The following is a 19,272-nucleotide window of genomic DNA, read 5'->3' as shown; positions in this document are numbered from 1 at the left end:
TCCGCCTCCCGATAGAGCAGGAGAGAAAGGAAGAGAAGGTTTGTTTGTGGGCCGGACTACACCCTCGTCATCACCACTGCGCCTTTCTATTGGCGGGAGGGCCAGTCTATCCAAGGCTCTGGGGCCGCTGATTGGCTGGCTTCGCCGGCGAGGGCAGTTCGAGGGAGGAGGCTGAGGGAAAGGGCAAAGCAAACGGGCCTCGGCCGGGAGAAGCGGGGAAGGAGCCCGGGAAGCGCCGGGAAACGACAGCGGCTGTCGTTGGGTCGGAGGCCCGCAGAAGGGGCCGGTGAGTGGACGGGCTAGAATCAAAGGGAGGGGGAGGGGGAGCGCGAGCCGAGCCATGCCCCTCCCCCATCTCATTTTCCCCTCTCCTTAAAAGAATTAATATTAATATGTTAATTAAAAATTAATATAATATAATTTTTTAATTGGCTCATCTTTTTCTCTTTTGGATTCCCCACCCAAATTTGCGGGGGTCCCGCAAGACCCAGACCCTCCCCCTCTTCTATTTCACCCCTCCCAGGAGCAGGAGACCCTGCAATAATGTCTTTAAAATCTTTGCATGGAAACTCTCTTTCTTTGGACGTGCGAGGCCACATTTTGAGACTTGGTAGCTGGGAAGGTTGTGCATATGATCATATGCTGGGGGTGGGAGGCAGCCTTCCCTCAAACAGGGAATTCCAGATGTTGACTACAATTCCCAGCATCCCCAGCTGCAATGGACTTTGGCTGGGGATTATGGGAGTTGTAGTCTAAAACATCTGGGATTCCCCACATGGTGGGTGGGGAAGTGAAATTGACAGCTGGGGGGACCTGCAAAATGTAGCATGTCCCCATAGCATGCTCTGTCTATCTTTCCTATTTATATACCACTTGTTATGGACCTCTACAAATACGACAAATATTTATGTACCATTTTTCAACCAAAGTTCTCAAAGCGCTTTACATAAATATAAATAAATGAATAGAATGGCTCCCTGCCCCCAAAGGGCTCACCATCTAAAAAAGAAACATAAGCTAGACCCCATCAACAGCCACTGGAAGGATGCTGTGCTGGAGACGGAGAGGGCCAATTGCTCTCCCCTTTCCAAATAAAGACAATTACCACTTTTAAAAGGCAGAGGTATGTGTGCATGTTTGTATGCATGCATGCATATTCTTAGAGATTTTTATAGAGAAAAACCCCTTGGGGAATCAGAAGTCTAGGCTTCTATGGGAGTCGTGGTTATAATTACACAGATTGTGATATTCTTTATGTCTGGGCTTGTGTGTGTGTGTGTGTGTGTTTAAGAACCTTGTTCGCCTTTCAGTCTTAAAACACCAAGGCTCTGGGGTGGGTGTATTTCCTGGGTACACTGAACCACACTGGTCCTATCACCTTCCAGTTATTTATGCACATGCACACATATGGGAAAGAGAATAGAAACAGTTGTTTCTTATAGAAGCTAGCACAGGCCCCGAAGCCTGAAATTTTGGTCCAGCCTGAGAGAAAGGTGACCGGCCTAGAGTCACCCAGTGAGTTTCATGGCTGAGTAGAGGTTTGAACTTGGTACTCCCCGGTCCTAGTCCAGCTCTGCACCACACTGGTTTATGAAACAAGGAAAGTGGGAATGGGGAGGCTGGTGTTCATCACTAAACACTCAATTTGCTTGTCCTTTTGTGAGATTTCCAACAACTACATCTACAACAACAAATACTTATATACCGCTTTTCAACAAAAGTTCCTAAAGCAGTTTACATAGAGAAATAATAAATAAATAAAGATGTCTCCCTGTCCTCAAAGGGCTCTCAGTCTAAAAAGAAACATAAGTTATTTGTTCTCCCCCTGCTAAATATAGAGAATCGCCACATTTAAAAGGTACCTCATTGCCCAGTTAGCAGGGGTTACATTCTGTGAAGCCCGGAAACTGACATATTTTAAATTAGGAACCCGACATGGAGAGAACTTGGTTGAGTTGCATTTTTTCCTCCTTCCAACAACTCCTGATTCTTTGTTTCCCCCTTTCTGCCCCAAGGAGCCCGGCACACTTGATGTCCCAAGCTCTGTCCTGCCGCCACCATGTCGGGGACGGTCATCATCCTCCAGCAGTTTGCTGGTGGCCTCAAGAGCCGCAACGAAGAGGCCAGGGCCAAGGCTGCCAAAGAGCTGCAACATTACGTGACCATGGAGCTCCGAGAGGTGAGCTGGGGAGACCCCGTGAAATGCTCTGCCTGGAGGTGGGAGATGGAGATCAGGGGACTGGGTCTGAGTCTCTCCAGCTTCTCCATTAGCCCGCTGGGGTGGTCAGTACCATCTGTGGGGGGGGAAATGGATGCTCATGGTGATGGCTGACAAGGTCGACACCCCTAGAGATGGAAAAGAGATGAGCACATTGCAAGGCTTTCAGTGTGTCGTCCTCCTGCTTTTATCATCCTGACTGTCATATCTTGTCATAAGAATGGAAACAAAAAATGCCTGGAATATCCTCCAAAGATCACTCCATGGAGGGAGTATAATGATTTGTTCACTGCTACTCTAACTCTGACTTTTCCCTTTGCAAATGTGACTACCATGTTACTCTAATCATTTGTGGGCAGGCCAACGCAGAAAGCTGTAATGAAGGGATCGCCTCTTTTCTTTCTTTGCTGGGTAGACATTGCCAAAAATCACCATGATCATTTGCCCCCTGGGAGGGTACTAATGGCCAAAATGTGACGGGCCTGCCTCCACAAGACTTTTAATCTAACTCTTTGTCTTTCACTTCCAACCGCTACCAAGCGTGTGTAACTGTATTTGCACATATGCAGCCCTTGTTTCCTTTCATCCCACTCCTGTTGCCTTTTCCCGTTGTCTCTCCCCCTGCCCCCGCCTTTTAATTGTAAGTTCCTTGCAGGCAGGACTCTGTATTCTGTTCACTTGCTTGCTTATAAAGCTCTGTAAAGCCACTTACAGGGGGGCACTGCATGGATAATGATAATTTGACCAGCACATTGTTTAAAAACACTATAGCCTTTCATCTGAAAGATGGTTCTTTCATTTCACTTGGGATATTCATGGCAAAAGAAGCTGTTCATCGCTGTGTTGATCTTCTCTCTCTCTTTTTCTCTCTCTTTGCCTCTCTCTGCCCAGATGAGCCAGGAGGAATCCACCCGCTTTTACGACCAGCTTAATCACCACATCTTTGAGCTGGTCTCCAGTTCAGATGCAAACGAGAGGAAGGGAGGCATTTTGGCCATAGGTGAGTCTTTGGGTGCTCATCTAAAGGAAAACATATGCTCTAAAGGAAAACGTATGCAGAAACTTTTGGTGTGGAATTTTTCTGTTTGGTTGCCATATTGGGTCGTTTAGTTGTTTATGCATACATTTATAAACTGCTCTTCAGTTTTTAAAAAATACCCACGGCATTACTAATAAAAAACTTAAAAATAAAACCAAGTGCCAAAACAACAATCAAAGAAACAAGCTAAAAATTGGTCAGTTACATCCAAAGCTAGTTGATTTCTCTGCCACTTTATTGTCTCTCCCTAGACGACGACGACTACTACTACTACTACTATTATTATTATTATTATTTCCTGAGAGTGGGCCATCTTCTGTAGCAAGACGTGGTGCTTTAAAGACCAATCTGTATTGTGTTAGAAGATCTGACGGGCCAAAGCTCACCTCCTCTGATGCATGGAGTATTATGCTCAGTTGGGGGCTATGAAATGCAAGTTGTACAGCCTGTGACCATTTTTCTGTAAAAAATTAGATGTAGAGTAATTGAGAAATACGTAAACTGCGGTGAATCATCGCTGCTCAATAACACTTCTCTGTATACCTAATCTGTCCAAACTTTTAAGAAATGGTGATTCTTTGCTGGCTTGTAAAGGAAAACTTTGCTCGTTAGAGAGTGTGGGTCTCTCTGTTCTTGTGTTGCTCTGTCTCTGTGTCTTATAGTTTATACTGTTAGTGGTTTTAATTTGATCCTAGGGATTTATTTTTATTTTTTTAATTTTAATTTGTAAACCTCCTTGGGATCATGTAGGAAAGATGGTGCAGAAATGTAATTACAGATAAAAATAAACTGGCATGAATTCCTTTAAGCCAGGAATATTAATTCATAGAAACATAGGAAGCTGCTTTATACTGACAGTTGTAAGCTCAGTATAGTCTTCACTGACTAGCAGTGATTTTTCCAAGGTTACAGGCAGGAGTCTTTCTCAGCCCTACCTAGAGATGTTGCCAGGTATTGAGCCTGGGATTTTCTGCATAGAAAGCAGATACACTTCTACTGAGCTATGGCCTCATCAAAACATAGGCATATAGGAAGCTGCCTTATACATGTAGCCTCCCATCCAAATGCAAACCAAGGCAGTCCCTGCTTCGTGTGTGGGGACAATTCGTGCTGACTGCCTCGCCTCCACTTGCACCCCTTCCTCTTTGGTTACTCCTCTCCTTGTCCTCTTTCCCAGCAAGCCTCATCGGCATCGAGGGAGGCAATGCCACCCGCATTGGCCGCTTTGCCAACTACTTAAGGAACCTCCTCCCTTCCAATGACCCCGTTGTTATGGAGATGGCCTCCAAGGCCATTGGGCGCCTGGCCATGGCGGGTGACACCTGTACAGCGGAATACGTGGAGTTTGAAGTCAAGCGGGCTTTGGAGTGGCTGGGAGCGGACCGGAACGAAGGGCGGAGGCATGCAGCCGTAAGAGCCTAGCTTTTCCAGAAGCTGTGATGCGGATGACGGTTGAGGGGCCATTTCAGGGCAGGGGGGTCAGAAAGCCGGGGCCTGCGAAGAACAGAGAGGCTTCATGCCCTGGCTCTCCCTTTCATTGTCTTCTCTCATTCCCTTCCCAGCACTTTAAATATCAGCTGTGAATTTACCCAACAGCTGTTCTAGGGCCATTTCAAGGGTAACAGAATCAGGCATGTCATCACTCTTTCAATGACTGCAGCCATAAGCAGATTTTCAAGGTGACACTGAAAGAGAGTATGACTCCCTGGAAAGAGAGTATCGCCTGCTATAAAGCCACACTTTTACAAAACCTTGAAATATAGTGTCTGAAACGTGCAAAATATGTTGGTAATGGAATCATAATTTTTGGACACCATTTTTGATTCCGTTACTGAGGTATTTTGCACGTTTCAGACACTATAATATTTCAGGGTGTTGTAAATTGATGGCCTCCTAGTAGGAGATGTTCTCTTGCCAGTGGGTGTATATGATATCAACTTGAAAACTTGTATATGACTATGGTAATTGAAAAAGGGGTAACATGACTGATTCTGTTACCCTTGGAATTGCCCTCTAATTCCAAGAGTAATGGAATTACCTCTGGGATTCCAAGGAAGACTAAATCAGAATCTTAACAGCTCTGAGGGCATATCTGCTTTACAAAAGTATATTGGTTTTATATTGTTTTCACAGCCATGGCTTCTCTCAAAGAACCATGGGAATTGTAGTTTAGTGAGGATGCTGAGAATTTTGTTAGCAATCCTTTCACTTACCCGCTTTGCAGAACTGCAGGGTTCCCTGGGGAAATGGTTGCTAATTTAGTTTAAGTCAGTGGTATAGATATGCTTTAAGAGTTGGAAAATCTGTCTCATGATCTCTTGTAGGCCTGTTGGGTGGGGAAGTGGGATTTAAATAAAAGACAACTCTAGCCTGGGATTGTTATTAGCGAGCTTGGCTTTTGAAATGAACATCTGGAAGAAAGCATCTACTGCACTTTCCTTGATATTGGGGTAGCTTCCATTTGTGGGAAGGCTGCTAGCTGAGTTGACTGGCTTCTGAATGTTCACTTCTGCCTATATCAGCTTCCTCTTCTTGGTCTTCCCACCAGGTCTTGGTCCTGCGAGAGCTGGCAATCAGTGTCCCCACCTTCTTCTTCCAGCAAGTCCAGCCATTCTTTGACAACATCTTCATCGCCGTGTGGGATCCGAAACAGGCCATCCGCGAGGGGGCGGTTTCCGCCTTACGGGCCTGCCTCATTCTGACTACCCAGCGGGAGTCGAAAGAGATGCAGAAGCCACAGTGGTACCGAGTAAGGGGAGAGTCTTTCTAGCCTAGGGGCTATTCCAAGGGTAACGGAATCAGGCTTGTTGCCGCTTTTTCAATGACTGCAGCCATAAGCAAACTTTCAAGGGACTTGCATTTTGGGTGGTGTATACATACATATTTCAAAAGTTGATATCATATACACCCACTGGCAAGAGGACATCTACTATAAGGCCATATTTTTGTGAAACCCTTAAATACTATAGATAGTGTTTAAAATATGCATAATAGGTCAGTAATGGAATCTGAAATGACGTCCAAAAATTCCACATTTTGCATGTTTCAGATATTGTCTATAATATTTAAGGGTTTTGTAAAAACATGGCCTTATAGTAGATGTTCTTTTGCCAGTGGATGGGTGTGATATCAACTTGACCGTTTGCTTATGGCTACAATCATTGAAACAGTGGTGAAAAGTGCCTGATTCCGTTACCGTTGGAATTGCCCTTGGGGACAGCTCCTTGCTGTTATGTATTTCTAAAACATTTCCTGCGAATGTGAGTTACCAGCAGCTGAACTTCTCGAGGTCAAAAGGTGTTGGCCGCCAGGTAGCCTTCCTCATTCAGAGCTGACATCTGTCAGGCTGAACCTATGTGTGTTTATTTGGAAGGAAGTCCTACTGAGTTAAGGAGGCCTTATTTCCTGGTGAACCTGCCCAGGAGATGGTTGTAAAGGGATACGAGCATTTCGCGTCCCATGGCTCTTTCCCTAAGTAGGAGTGTCTCCTTATTTCAGCATACCTATGAAGAAGCCGAGAAAGGTTTTGATGAGACTGTGGCCAAGGAGAAAGGCATGAACCGTGACGACCGAATCCATGGTGCCTTGCTGATCTTGAACGAGCTGGTCAGAATCAGCAGCATGGAGGGAGAGGTAAGTTCGTAAGGGAAGGGGCTACTTGGAGGCTTGCTGATCTTGAACTGGCGGTACAGGTGGGCCATGCTATATGTGGTTCTGCTAATCACCGTCTTGCGTATCCGCGGTCTACGGAAAGGGCACCCTACCTCATTATCTACAGATATGAAAGGGTATCAGCCGACATATCCATGGTTGCTAGAAGGCAGGAAATGACCTCAGAGGTAATTTCCGGCCACCATTTTGTCTGCAGGAGCCATTTTGTGGCTCATTTCTTCAGAAAAATGGGTGGGTGGGGGAAAATCTGCTCCCCCCCGCCCCCATTTGAGACTTTTGTGGGGCATTGCTCACGCCAGGAGACCTGCGGAGAGCACAGCTGGGCACTTTATTTGGCCATTTCCCCAGCAATTTCTTTGACGTCTGGGAACCTAACCCCTGCGATCCCATAGGCTGAGGTCCGCCTGTATATAAATAAATCCACAGTAAAAAAGGTAAAGTCGTGCCTTCGAGTCGGTGTCGACTCCTGGCGCCCACAGAGCCCTGCGGTTTTCTTGGGTAGGATACAGGAGGGGTTGCCCAGTGCCGCCTCCCACGCAGCATGAAAGGATGCCTTTCAGCCTCTTCCTAGATCGCTGCTTCCTGAGACAGGTGTTTCCTAGCGGGGATTCGAACCGGCAACCTCTGGCTTGCTCGTCCTTTCCCGCTGCGTAGGGCTTCTCAGACGTGGGTCGCCGGGACTTGCTGGCCTGCTCAAGCCCCGCTCTGCCTCCTCTCTCTCCTCCCAGCGCCTCCGAGAAGAGATGGAGGAGATCACCCAGCAGCAGATGGTGCACAAGTACTGCAAGGACCTGCTGGGCTTCGGGGCCAAGCCGCGCCACATCACCCCCTTCGCCAACTTCCAGTCCGTGCAGCCCCAGCAGTCTAATGCCCTGATGGGGCTACTGGGCTACAGCCCCAGCCCGACCATCGTGGGCTTCGGCGCCTCGCCTGCCCCAGCCAAGACGACCTTGGTCGAGAGCCGGTGCTGCAGGGAGCTGATGGAAGAGAAGTTCGACCAGGTGAGTGGCCAGCGGGGTGGTGGGTCCCCCCTCCCCGCCCCCGCAAGCCACGCCACAAACTGTACTCCTGAAAGCATCCCTGCTAGACTGTGAGCATCGCAGAGCTGCCTCCAGGTCTAAGAGGGGAGAGCTGGTCTTGGGGTCGCAAGAATAAATGGTCCCCTTGGCTAAGCAGGGTCCGCCCTGGTTGCATATGAATGGGAGACTCGATGTGTGAGCAGTGGAAGAGATTCCCCTCAGCAGGGGATGGAGCCGCTCTGGGAAGAGCAGAAGGTCCCAAGTTCCCTCCCGGGCAGCATCTCCAAGATCGGGCTGAAAGAGGCTCCTGCCTGCATCCTTGGAGAAGCCGCTGCCAATCTGGGTAGACCGTATTGAGCTAGATGGACCAAGGGCCTGACTCGGTATATGGCAGCTTCCTCCGCTCCTAAATACCCTCCCATGTGCCTGTCAGCTTAAATCCATCCCTGTTGACACCTTGTCTCTCGGTTCCAGCATCCCCCTTCCTCCAGAACTGCTCGACCCTAGCTGTGAAAACCTTTAAAGCTCTCTCCCGCCTATCTTCCAGGTGTGCTACTGGGTTCTGAAGTGTCGGAGCAGCAAGAACTCTCTCATCCAGATGACGGTCCTCAGTTTGTTACCGAGGCTGGCTGCTTTCCGGCCTTCGGCTTTCACAGGTAAAAGGTTTCTGAAGTGCGCCCTTCCACCGGTGGGTTATGCTGGCAGGGGATGCAGCTGCCAGGAGGAATCTGGGGTGTTTTTTTTTTGTCTGTGCTTGTGTATTTTTAATTTTAAAATAAACTGGTGTGTGTGTGTGAAGCTGTCGATACGTTTCTGAGCGAAGAAGTGCTGGTTATTCTCTACAAAGCCCTTAAAGGCTGGGGCCCAGGCTATTTAAGAGAGCAGCTCCTTTGTCATGTACCCTGCCACCTGTTACGATCTTCTGGAGAGGTCCAGTTACGGACGCCGCCGGTAGTGACCCAGGACAGGGCTTTCTTTGTGGCTGCCCCGGGGCTTTGGAATCTGCCGCCTGTTGGAAGAAGAGCATTTCCTTCTCTGTTTGTTTTCAGGAAGACCCTCAAGGCGCCCCTGATCTCGCAGGCTTTTAACTGGAATTAATTTTTTATAATCTGTCTTAACAACTTTGTTCTATGAGATTGTTTTTGTGGGTTTTAAATCAGGGTTTACTTTTTAAATATTGGGTTAAACGTTGTACACTGCCTAGAGATATACATATCAGATGGTATGAAATATTTTAAAAAATGTATTTAAGGTGAGAGATAAATGCCAAACATGGTTGGGATAAACCATGTTTCAAACACCACACCTTAGTTGGAGCTGTTCTTTCTCTGTGCTTACTGACTGGCAGACAAAGGGTGCTTCTGGGCATGCACAGAGTGCCTCCCCCTCACCACTGGTTAACCACACTTGGCCTTCATCCAACTGTGACTGAGGGCTAAGATTGTGTATAATTTCCGGGCGAGTTTGACCATTTGTCCTTTCTTTTGAAACGAGCAGAGCCCCTGAATAACTCTCCGTGTTTGTGTTCTCTCCCCGGTTTGGTGTGTCGCTTTTGTCTGGGAACAGCTGACCACTACCTTCCAGACACCATGAACCACGTCCTGAGCTGCGTTAAGAAAGAGAAGGAGCGGACAGCTGCGTTCCAGGCCCTGGGCTTGCTTTCCGTGGCTGTGCGGTCAGAATTCCAGGTGTACCTGCCCAAAGTCTTGGAGATCATCAAGGCTGCCCTCCCGCTGAAGGACTTCACCCACAAGTGAGTGTCTGTGTGAAGGACAGAGATGGCTGTGTACTGTGTTAAAAATGCATTATATCATTCCCTTTAGAATGTGGGTTTTCTCTCTGCTCTCTTGGGATATACCCTCAGTTAGAGGGATTGCTCTGAGCCCAATTTAGGAGCACGCCGCTCCTTCAAGGTAGGCTGCCACCAGTTGAAGGCTGATCTAAAGCCTTTAACCATGCTCAGACACAGCTTCAGCACCCTGGGACTTGTCCAGCTTGGGACTTAACTGGCACTGTACAGCCAGAGTCCACACAGCCCAGCTCTAAACAAGCCATATATGCCTCTAAAAATAAACCAGTAAAGCATGACCTTCCGTGGCACCTGAGGAAGAGTTTTGCCGTAGGAGTTTTGCCCTTGTTTTGCATATTTTAGACACTATCTACAATATTTAAGGGTTTTTCCAAAAAAAAGAAAAAGTCTCATGGTAGAGATTCTCTTCAGAACCTTTTAAAACCAGATGGAAACCACTTCTAATCATTTGAAATGTATTAAGATACGAAAAGTGGCACACAGAACGCGGAATTGGGGGAAATGGGAGTAAAGCAAGATATACAGGAATTTGAAGCAAGATACAAAACATTCACCAACTAATTAAAACTAGTTTTACCTGCATTCAGCCAGTAGGTGGGTCCTGGCTGATAGAAAGTTGACTGTTACATCATCTCCCTTCCTGGCCACCAACAGCAGGTGCTGCGATGGTGCCGCGTTATTGGCAACTCGTGACTGGTGACTACCAGTCATGAGTCACCGGCTACCAGCTAACCGGTCACCATGTCACTACCTTCCCCTGGTGTCCAAGATGGAGACGTTGTAGAGGTTGACGTTTTCTTAGCCAGGGACCTGTCTGCTTGTTGAACGCAGGTACAATGAGCGTTCGTAGTTGACGTTTTCTGTATTTTCTCTTGAATTCCGCAGGTGATGTTGGACTACAACTCCCATCGACCCCAGCGGCGGAAGGCTGTGGATGATGGGAGTTGCAGTCCAACAATATGTGGGGGCCTGTGTTTGCGAACCCCCTACCTTAGTCTTGGAGATGGGGAAATGGTAGTGTAAGAAAGGGGTTGTTTGGGGGCAGGGGCTCCTCTAATGTTTTTCCTCTGTGTGCGGGATGAGTCTTGTTCTGGGCGCTCGTGCGCACGTGCATCCAGAGTGAGGCCTTCCTGATTCAGCCCAAGCAGGATCTGAAATTAACCGAGCAGACATTCTTAAAACTTGTGAGCGTGCACACATGTGCCGGCTTTAGAGCAGGCCTGCTCAACTTCAGCCCTCCTGCAGATGTTGGCCTGCAACTCCCATAATCCCTGGCTATTGGCCACTGTGGCTGGGGATGATGGGAGTTATAGTCCAAAAACAGCCGGGGGTGGGGACAAAGTTGAGCAGGCCTGCTTCAGAGCAAATGCTGTCCAGCGGGGTGCTTTCCTCTCTGGTGGGGTTGTAATCCTGGCTGTGTTTCCGCAGGAGGCAGAAGTCGGTGCAGGTGGATGCCACGGTCTTCACGTGCATCAGCATGCTGGCGCGGGCCATGGGGCCCTCCATCCAGCAAGACATCAAGGAGCTTCTGGAGCCCATGCTGGCCGTGGGGCTGAGGTAGGTCTCTCTCTTCCCTCCACTAGCCGCTGTGGGGCGCTCTTGGATTGGCAGTTCCCTCCACTGACCACCAAGCGGAGTTTAGTTCTGCGACAGTCGGGACCCTTGGGGGACTCTGCCCTATGCGGCCTCCGTACTCCCAGCGTGTCCCCTTGCAAGCCCGACATTGGGAGGGGTGGCGCGTCTGTGAGTGCAGCCGGAGGATGCCAGCGAGCTCCCGTGGATGATCTCCGCCCTGTGCCCCACCATGCAGGTACAGGCAGTGGAGGAAGTCGCAGCGCTCACTCCAAGTGAATAGCCTTATTACGCTCATTGGCCATTTGTACGCACAGACCAGTAAGACGACATTCAGATCCGAATTCAGTCATTGCAGAGTCCACCGACAGAGAAGCCTCTTGTAGCAGCTTCTAGGAAGTAGGGCGAGAAATAGGCTGCGGGCCGGTCTGAGCAGCAGCCACCGCACAAAATCTGGCAACTTTGTAGGTGATGGGAGGTTTCTGATCTGCAAGAGAGAGTGTGGTGTACAATCCAGCAGTGAGGCCAGGAAAGTGTGATATCGGGAGGTGCACGAACCTGTTCGGTGTTCTGTTCTTAGAACGCCAAACTGGTTTGGAAGCCCCGCGTTCAAACCTGTTCGGATGCGGGGCACTTCCGGTCACTGCCACAACGGGGTGGACTATTTCTACGCAGAGCGCTGGAGGGGGAAGCGTGGAGGTGGGTGGGGTGGGGGTAAGTGCAGCCACCCCTGCCCCACCAGCAGCTCAAAGGAAGCCGGTTCCGTGCACATCCCAAGGGGAGAAATGAGATCACGCCAACTATCATTCCCAAAAGAGCGAAACAGCAGCACTTGGTGGACAAGGCTCATTGCCTGGGCCTGTGAGAAGCGAGCAAATTACAAACTGGCCCCTGGAAGACTCCGAAGTGGGTATGTCCAGAGCAGCGTAAGCCCCGGAAGGGCCAATGGTGGCCCCATCCACCCTAAGCACGGCTCTCGAGCCAATTCTTTATTGGGCCTGTGCGAAACTTTGGCCGAAGCGGAATACTCTGCACAGCCCCCCTGGCACCAGGAGGCTCCTCGTTAAGGGAAGGGGGACCCTCTGGAGCCCCAGCCCGGAGGACAGCGCAGGCCTGTGCAGAGGGCAGCAGCACGCTGGGAAATGGCTCTGCGGGTGGCGGTTTGTTTGCCAGCGTGGCCCCCGCTTGAAAATTAGTGAAGCTCACTGGTCCAGACATCTCACGCAAATGACCCAAACTGTTCCTGTCCTGTCGATCCTCTCTTGCATGCAGTCTGATGCACACATGCCGGATTGCATGGAAGGGGTGTGTGTTTGTGTGTGTGTGTGAGAGAGAGAGACTTCTTTCCAGCCCAATGACTGACTGCTTCTGATACCCCCAGAGAGGGGGAAAAGGGGGCGCGGGCAAGTTTTTGGGCCCTCTGGAGCTCCAGACACCAAACTTAACACCACCTCCAGCGCGTGATTGAAGTCAAGCACCTCGTTCCGCAGCTCCTTCCCGTTTTCCTTCGCTGCTCCGCTCACTCAGCTGCTCTCCACGTCTGCCAAGGACGGGAAATGAGTGATTAGCTCCGAGGGCCCGTCGGAGAGATCGGCTTCCCATGTGTCTGAGAGTCCGAGCCCCACGTGGCGACATTCCAGGGATTTCTCAGATTCCACGTGGATTCCTGAGAAGGCCTCGTCGTCCACTTCCGGCCCGGGAGATGCCTGCCGAGAGGCAACTGCCCAAGCCAGCCAGCAAATATTTCTCTTGCTGCCAGCCCGAGGTCACCGAGAGCTGAAATGTTTGCCGCTGACCTTCCCTGACCCTCTGCTGGGCTGATGCCCAAGCAGCGCATCCGAGGCCGGGATGGCTTTCTGTCCCTGAAGGCAGGAAAGGTCTAAGCTGGGGCCACGCCATTTCATCCCTCCTGCTGATGTTGCACTACAACTCCCATTATTCCCAACTATTGGTCTGGGGATGATGGGAGCTGTAGTCCCAACAGCAGATTGGCCGGAGGGGCGCGAAGTTGTACAGCCCTGGTCTGGGCATTGCTTGCCGAGTGAAACTGAGTGAGAAATCGGTGCCAGGTGTGGTTAGTAGGCCGGTGAGCAATACAGAAGCCCATTCGTGGTTTGCCGAATGGAAATAACGGCCTGGTGTCCGCCCTCTAGCCCTGCTCTGACGGCCGTGCTGTACGACTTGAGCCGCCAGATCCCGCAGCTGAAGAAGGAGATCCAGGACGGGCTACTGAAGATGCTTTCCTTGGTCCTGATGCACAAGCCTCTGCGGCACCCGGGCATGCCCAAGGGCCTGGCGCACCAGCTGGCTTCTCCCAGCCTCACCAACATCCCCGAGGCCACCGACGTGGGCAGCATCACCCTGGCGCTCCGCACCCTGGGCAGCTTCGAGTTCGAAGGTCAGCGCTGGTCCAGGAAGATGCAGGCAAAAACCTTTAAGAAGGAGGGAGGCAGCACAATGCTGTGGCTTGGGGTCGCGCTCATAGGCACTTGTATGGGTAAGAGGGCTGGTGACGGTACCTGTCAGGGATCCTGGCCCGATGCACGGGCTGTCAGGGATCCTGGCCCGATGCACGGGCTGTCAGGGATCCTGGCCCGATGCATGGGCTGTCAGGGATCCTGGCCCGATGCATGGGCTGTCAGGGATCCTGGCCCGATGCACGGGCTGTCAGGGATCCTGGCCCGATGCATGGGCTGTCCTGGTTGAGGTGCAGTTCTGTGAAAGAGGCTGGAAGTTTATTCTCTCTCTCTCTCTCTCTCTCTCTCTCTCTCTTCTGCCCTGTCGTCTTTCAGGGCATTCGCTGACCCAGTTTGTCCGGCACTGTGCGGATCACTTCCTCAACAGCGAGCACAAGGAGATCCGGATGGAAGCCGCTCGCACCTGTTCGCGCCTCCTCACCCCGTCCATCCACCTGATCAGTGGGCACGCCCACGTCGTCAGCCAGACTGCCGTGCAGGTGGTGGCCGACGTCCTGAGCAAGCTGCTGGTGGTCGGGATCACAGACCCAGGTGAGCGCAGGGCCCGATGGCTGTTCTGCTTCTGTAGAGGGCATAGGAACGTAGGAAGGTGCCTTCTACCGAGTCAGACCCTTGGTCCATCTAGCTCAGTATTGTCTACACAGGCTGGCAGCGGCTTCTCCCAAGGTTGCAGGCAGGAGTCCCTCTCAGCCCCATCTTGGAGATGCCGCCAGGGAGGGAACCTGGAACCTTCTGCATGCAAGTGTGCAGATGCCCTTCCCAGAGCGGCCCAAGAATGGGGAATGTCTTAGAGTGGTCCCACACAGAGTCTCCCATCCAAATGCAAACCAGGGCAAACCCTGCTTAGCAAAGGGGGCCATTCATGCTTGCCACCACCAGGCCAGCTGTCCGACACAGTCCTTTCTGCAACATGCTTTATAGCGTGCTCAATTTGTTTTGACTTTACCAGGGTCTCACAGCCTTGTTTTGTCTCCAAGAGTATCTATAACCTCTCTTTCCAACTTTTGTCTATTTCTAAAAGAGCTGGAGCTGGAAATGTTATGATCCTTGTGGATGCATAACGGAGCACCTGCAGGTGCATGTGCGTGTGGTGGGGTGTATCAGCAGGATAACCTGCCAATATTATATCCTTTTCGCAAAAACCTGGAGGCAAAAAACCGAAGGGGGCCAAACCAACCAACCCCCAAACTGCAGTGTAACTCAGTGGGGCGAAATGTTTGTGGACTCAGACATCGGTTCACAGAAAATTAGGTGGGCGGAGCTAACGGAACCTCCGTGGCAATGAGGCGGGGAAGGAGCCCTTGAACAAAGCGAGTGGGGAATTTCTCAGCTTGAAGAACTCTCACAACAATCACAACTCCTCCTGCCTGTGGGAGATGCCTAAATCTTTCTCCATCCTCCGCCACGGGCTCAGATAATGCATCCATCGCAGGGATGCCCTGCAGCATGTGGTGGCGGCTCCGTCTTTCTTTGTTGAAAACGTCCGAGCACTGCAGTGATAACCTGACCCCGCACCCCTGCCCTCCCCGTGCGTTGTCCCAGACCCTGACATCCGCTACTGTGTGCTGGCTTCCCTGGACGAGCGCTTTGACACCCACCTGGCCCAGGCGGAGAACCTGCAGGCGCTCTTTGTGGCCCTGAACGACCAGGTCTTCGAAATCCGCGAGCTGGCCATCTGCACGGTGGGCCGGCTGAGCAGCATGAACCCCGCTTTCGTCATGCCCTTCCTGCGCAAGATGCTGATTCAGGTAAGAGGCGGCCGCTGGGAGGCGGCTGGAGTGCGGAAAGGTTGGGGCCTGCCGTCCTCCTGGCAAAAGAAAGCTTGCCCTGTTCCGGAGGCCGCTGGGTCGTCTTCCCGCATCCCCTACATTTTTTTTGCAAAAACTCTGCAAGTGAGAAAGGAAAGAGAAGGATTTCCTGTGACCAGAGAATGGGGAGGCTCAACTGCCCGTCTGGTCTTCCTGTTCTGCCCTTGGCCTGAAAAACGTGTCTGTTTCCACTCCCTCCTCCAGATCCTGACAGAGCTGGAACACAGCGGCGTGGGCCGGATCAAAGAGCAGAGTGCCAGGATGCTGGGGCACTTGGTCTCCAACGCCCCGCGGCTTATTCGCCCCTATATGGAGCCCATCCTCAAGGTAAGGCTTTTTGGGAGCCTCCTGGGACACTTTCCTGACTCCAAGAATACATCCCGTTATGAATTGGATGGCCAAATTCATAACATACGTATAGACAGGGGTGAAGAAAGCTTGGCTCAGTTCTTCAGCCAGACAACATATCTTGCTCATCACGCTATGTGGGTACACCGGGCCTTTTTTTTTTGACTCTCCAGGCATCATTTTCCACTCATCACAGACTAGCAGACTAGTGGATTTCTACAGCCCTGCATATAAATATGTGTGAAGGCACCACCTACTGAGTCAGAATGTTGGTCCACCTAGGTCTGGTGTTGTCTACCTTGACTAGCAGTGCCTCTTCGAGGTTTAGGAAGCTGCTGCATACTGAGTCAGACCATTGCTCCCTCTGCCTCAGTCTTGTCTGCACTGGCTGGCAGCAGCTCTCCAAGGTTTCCGGCAGGAGTCTCTCCCAGCCCTATCTTGGAGATGCTGACAGAGATTGAACCCGGGACCTTCTGCATGCCAAGCAGATGCTCTTCCACTGAGTTATGGTCTCCATCCCCAGCCAACATCTCCTGACTTGGAGGGTCATAGCGGCATTGACTAAATGAGTTTGCTCGCCCCCCGCCCAGCCATCAAGCTCTCATCTTTGTGTGATGCTCCACAGGCGTTGATCGTGAAACTGAAAGATCCCGACCCTGATCCGAACCCCGGCGTGATCAATAACGTTCTGGCAACCATAGGCGAGCTGGCTCAGGTAAGCCGGGCTACCTCTGGGTCTCTTGCTCAACAGAGTGGCTTTATTTTGGCATGACCTCTGTCTTCCTTTTGCTCCTTCCCTTTTCTCTCTCTCCCGCAGGTGAGTGGGCTGGAGATGAGGAAATGGGTGGATGACCTCTTCATCATCATCATGGACATGCTTCAGGACTCCTCTTTACTTGCCAAGAGACAGGTGAGTGTGGGGTTGCTGACACCCAAGCCTGCTTTTCTCGGTTGCTGGGGGTCAAGGATGTCTCCATGGGTTATACCCCTCACGAGCGACAAGGCAGGGCAGTTTTGATTTGCTAGATAAGAGAAAGCATGCCTCCTTGAGCCTGAGGGGGATAACCCTGCCCCAGGAGAGGAGAGCTGGTCTTGTGGTAGCAAGCATGACTTGTCCCCTTAGCTAAGCAGGGTCCGCCCCCTGGTTGCATTTGAATGGGAGACTAGAAGTGTGATCACTGGGAGGTATTCCCCTGAGGGGATGGAGCCGCTCTGGGAAGAGCATCTAGGTTCCAAGTTCCCTCCCTGGCAGCATCTCCAAGGTAGGGCTAAGAGAGACTCCTGCCTGCAACCTTGGGAGAAGCTGCTGCCAGTCTGGGTAGACAATACTGAGCTAGATGGACCTATGATCTGACTCAGTATATGACTCAACCTTGGCAGTTGAGGAAGGAACCTGCAGTTCCTAATTTTGCCCTTGAATTTCATCAGCTCTTATGTGTTTGTGGTATTTTTGAGTGTATTATATCAACCTCTTTTGGGACACAGGTATAGAAAACAGGCATATACCTGTCTGAAATTGAATTGGGCGCCTATTTATGGGGCTTCAGCCACGCTGCCCATTCCCATCCCTGGCTCTGAGAGTTTTTAGATGTCTAAAGTGAGAGCCAGTAGACCGCTGATGACTCTTGATCCCCTTTGCTTGGTTCAAGCCAACCATGTCACCATCTTCTTCTCGGTACATCTTTCCCAGGTGGCTCTCTGGACCCTGGGCCAGCTGGTAGCCAGTACCGGCTACGTGGTGGAACCCTACCGGAAGTACCCGACTCTGCTGGAGGTGTTGTTGAACTTCCTCAAGACAGAGCAGAACCAGGGCACCCGGAGAGAGGTAGGTCCCTCGGGAATATCCAGCTCTGCCCAGAGCACTGGGTTGCCAACATCCTGTCCTCTGCCTCCACAGCATCCGGGATGAGGCTGGGTTCAAGGCTGCTGTGGCCTCTGAGGCTGGCTGATTCCCGGTTTCCCGTCCTGCTAGGCCATCCGCGTCCTGGGTCTCTTGGGGGCTCTCGATCCGTACAAGCACAAGGTGAACATTGGCATGATAGACCAGTCTCGGGACGCCTCTGCCGTCAGCCTGTTTGAGTCTAAATCCAGCACAGATTCTTGTAAGTAGCCTCTGAAAAGGAAGCGCCAGAGACCTCCTGCTCGGGGGGCGGGGAGTGGGAGGTCGCCTTGCCGTTTTGGGCTCTTCTTGTGTGGGTCTGGAACTTTTTAAAACACCGCCCCCCGCCCGGGTTCAACTGCTAACTCCTTCTAAGGAGCCCTTTAGGCCGGATCCAGAGGAAAGCCATGCTAGTCCATGGCAGCAAAAACAGCACATTTTCTCGTAGAACCTTAAAGACGCAAATTTATTTCGGCCTATGCTTTTGTGGACTAGCGGTCACTCCATGCTGGAGTGAAGGTCTCTGCTCCAAGGAGCTTGCAGTCTGTTTGATAATGTCAAGAGGACAGAGGGAAGAATCAAGGGACGAATGTGAGCAAAGGCAATTAAATGTACTTTGGTTTCCTTCTGAGAGGGGAGCATAGAAAGCTGCCTTCGACTGACACTCGGTCCATCTAGTTCAGCATTGTCTGCACTGACTTGCAACATCTCTCCCGGGTTTCAGGCAGGGGTCTTCTCTCCCAGCCCTACCTGGAGATGCTCCCAGGGATGGAACCTGGGAGCTTCCACGTGCAAAACAGATACTCTACCTCCTCGCTACCGCCCCCTCCCCAAATGATGGGGATAAAGGGTTAGATGAATCAAAGACTTTTTAGATTGAACCCCGGATGATCTGAACAGGTTGCGGGGTTGATGATGAAGAAGAAGGCGTTATCTTAAAACTAGACTTGATCTCATGCAGAGCTCCTCGCTATTTTTTCAAGCAGGAGCCACTGGGCACAAGGCCTTCCGTGGGAGAGCTATTTCCCACTGGGCTGATCTCCGCACAGTACTGGGCTCTTCTCAGGGCTGGGAGGGCCCTTTCAGAGAGACGGAGGAGCCCCCTCTTAAGAACTCTATGGAGAAGAAGGCGCCGCAAAGGACGCCATTTCCCAGCATCCCATGCCTGCCTTCCAAGATGGTTCAGGGGCTCAAGAGGGCTCCGTTTCCCTTAAAGGATCCCCCCGGCGCTGGGCAAGGCACAGCACTCCGTGGAGGGGACGGTCCCCTCCACATGGCGCCACGGTGGATGTACCGAGTATTCAGCCTCAGCCGAAACCTCACTCGGGCTCAATAAACCATCAGCCAAAAAGGGTTTATGGGCACCACCGCTGCCCCCCACCCCCCGGGCCTTGCCTTGAAGAACGCTGCCCTGACGGCTGTAACGCAGT

General features: G+C 51.3%; 1 protein-coding gene across 3 annotated transcripts in view; it reads left to right on the top strand.

Moving 5' to 3' along the window:
- Window positions 1–152: 152 nt before the first annotated feature.
- The window catches only part of MTOR (mechanistic target of rapamycin kinase), an 89,867-nt gene continuing 70,747 nt past the window's right edge, over window positions 153–19,272 (top strand). For all 3 annotated transcript variants that reach the window (XM_053280857.1, XM_053280858.1, XM_053280856.1), the window contains exons 1-18: window positions 153–286; window positions 2,016–2,179; window positions 3,110–3,218; window positions 4,435–4,667; window positions 5,806–6,006; window positions 6,756–6,890; window positions 7,658–7,930; window positions 8,496–8,604; window positions 9,515–9,701; window positions 11,187–11,315; window positions 13,484–13,728; window positions 14,123–14,338; window positions 15,350–15,555; window positions 15,820–15,942; window positions 16,589–16,678; window positions 16,781–16,873; window positions 17,654–17,788; window positions 17,936–18,065. In XM_053280857.1, coding sequence (XP_053136832.1) covers window positions 2,060–2,179; window positions 3,110–3,218; window positions 4,435–4,667; window positions 5,806–6,006; window positions 6,756–6,890; window positions 7,658–7,930; window positions 8,496–8,604; window positions 9,515–9,701; window positions 11,187–11,315; window positions 13,484–13,728; window positions 14,123–14,338; window positions 15,350–15,555; window positions 15,820–15,942; window positions 16,589–16,678; window positions 16,781–16,873; window positions 17,654–17,788; window positions 17,936–18,065 — 2,734 coding nt within the window. In that variant the 5' untranslated portion in view covers window positions 153–286; window positions 2,016–2,059. The remainder of the gene's footprint in view (window positions 287–2,015; window positions 2,180–3,109; window positions 3,219–4,434; window positions 4,668–5,805; window positions 6,007–6,755; window positions 6,891–7,657; window positions 7,931–8,495; window positions 8,605–9,514; window positions 9,702–11,186; window positions 11,316–13,483; window positions 13,729–14,122; window positions 14,339–15,349; window positions 15,556–15,819; window positions 15,943–16,588; window positions 16,679–16,780; window positions 16,874–17,653; window positions 17,789–17,935; window positions 18,066–19,272) is intronic.

The sequence above is a fragment of the Hemicordylus capensis genome, chromosome 16, assembly GCF_027244095.1.
Source record: "Hemicordylus capensis ecotype Gifberg chromosome 16, rHemCap1.1.pri, whole genome shotgun sequence".
Classification (NCBI taxonomy): Eukaryota; Metazoa; Chordata; class Lepidosauria; order Squamata; family Cordylidae; genus Hemicordylus; species Hemicordylus capensis.
The sequence above is the reverse complement of the archived record's forward strand: the minus strand, read 5'-3'. Positions and strand labels throughout refer to the sequence as shown.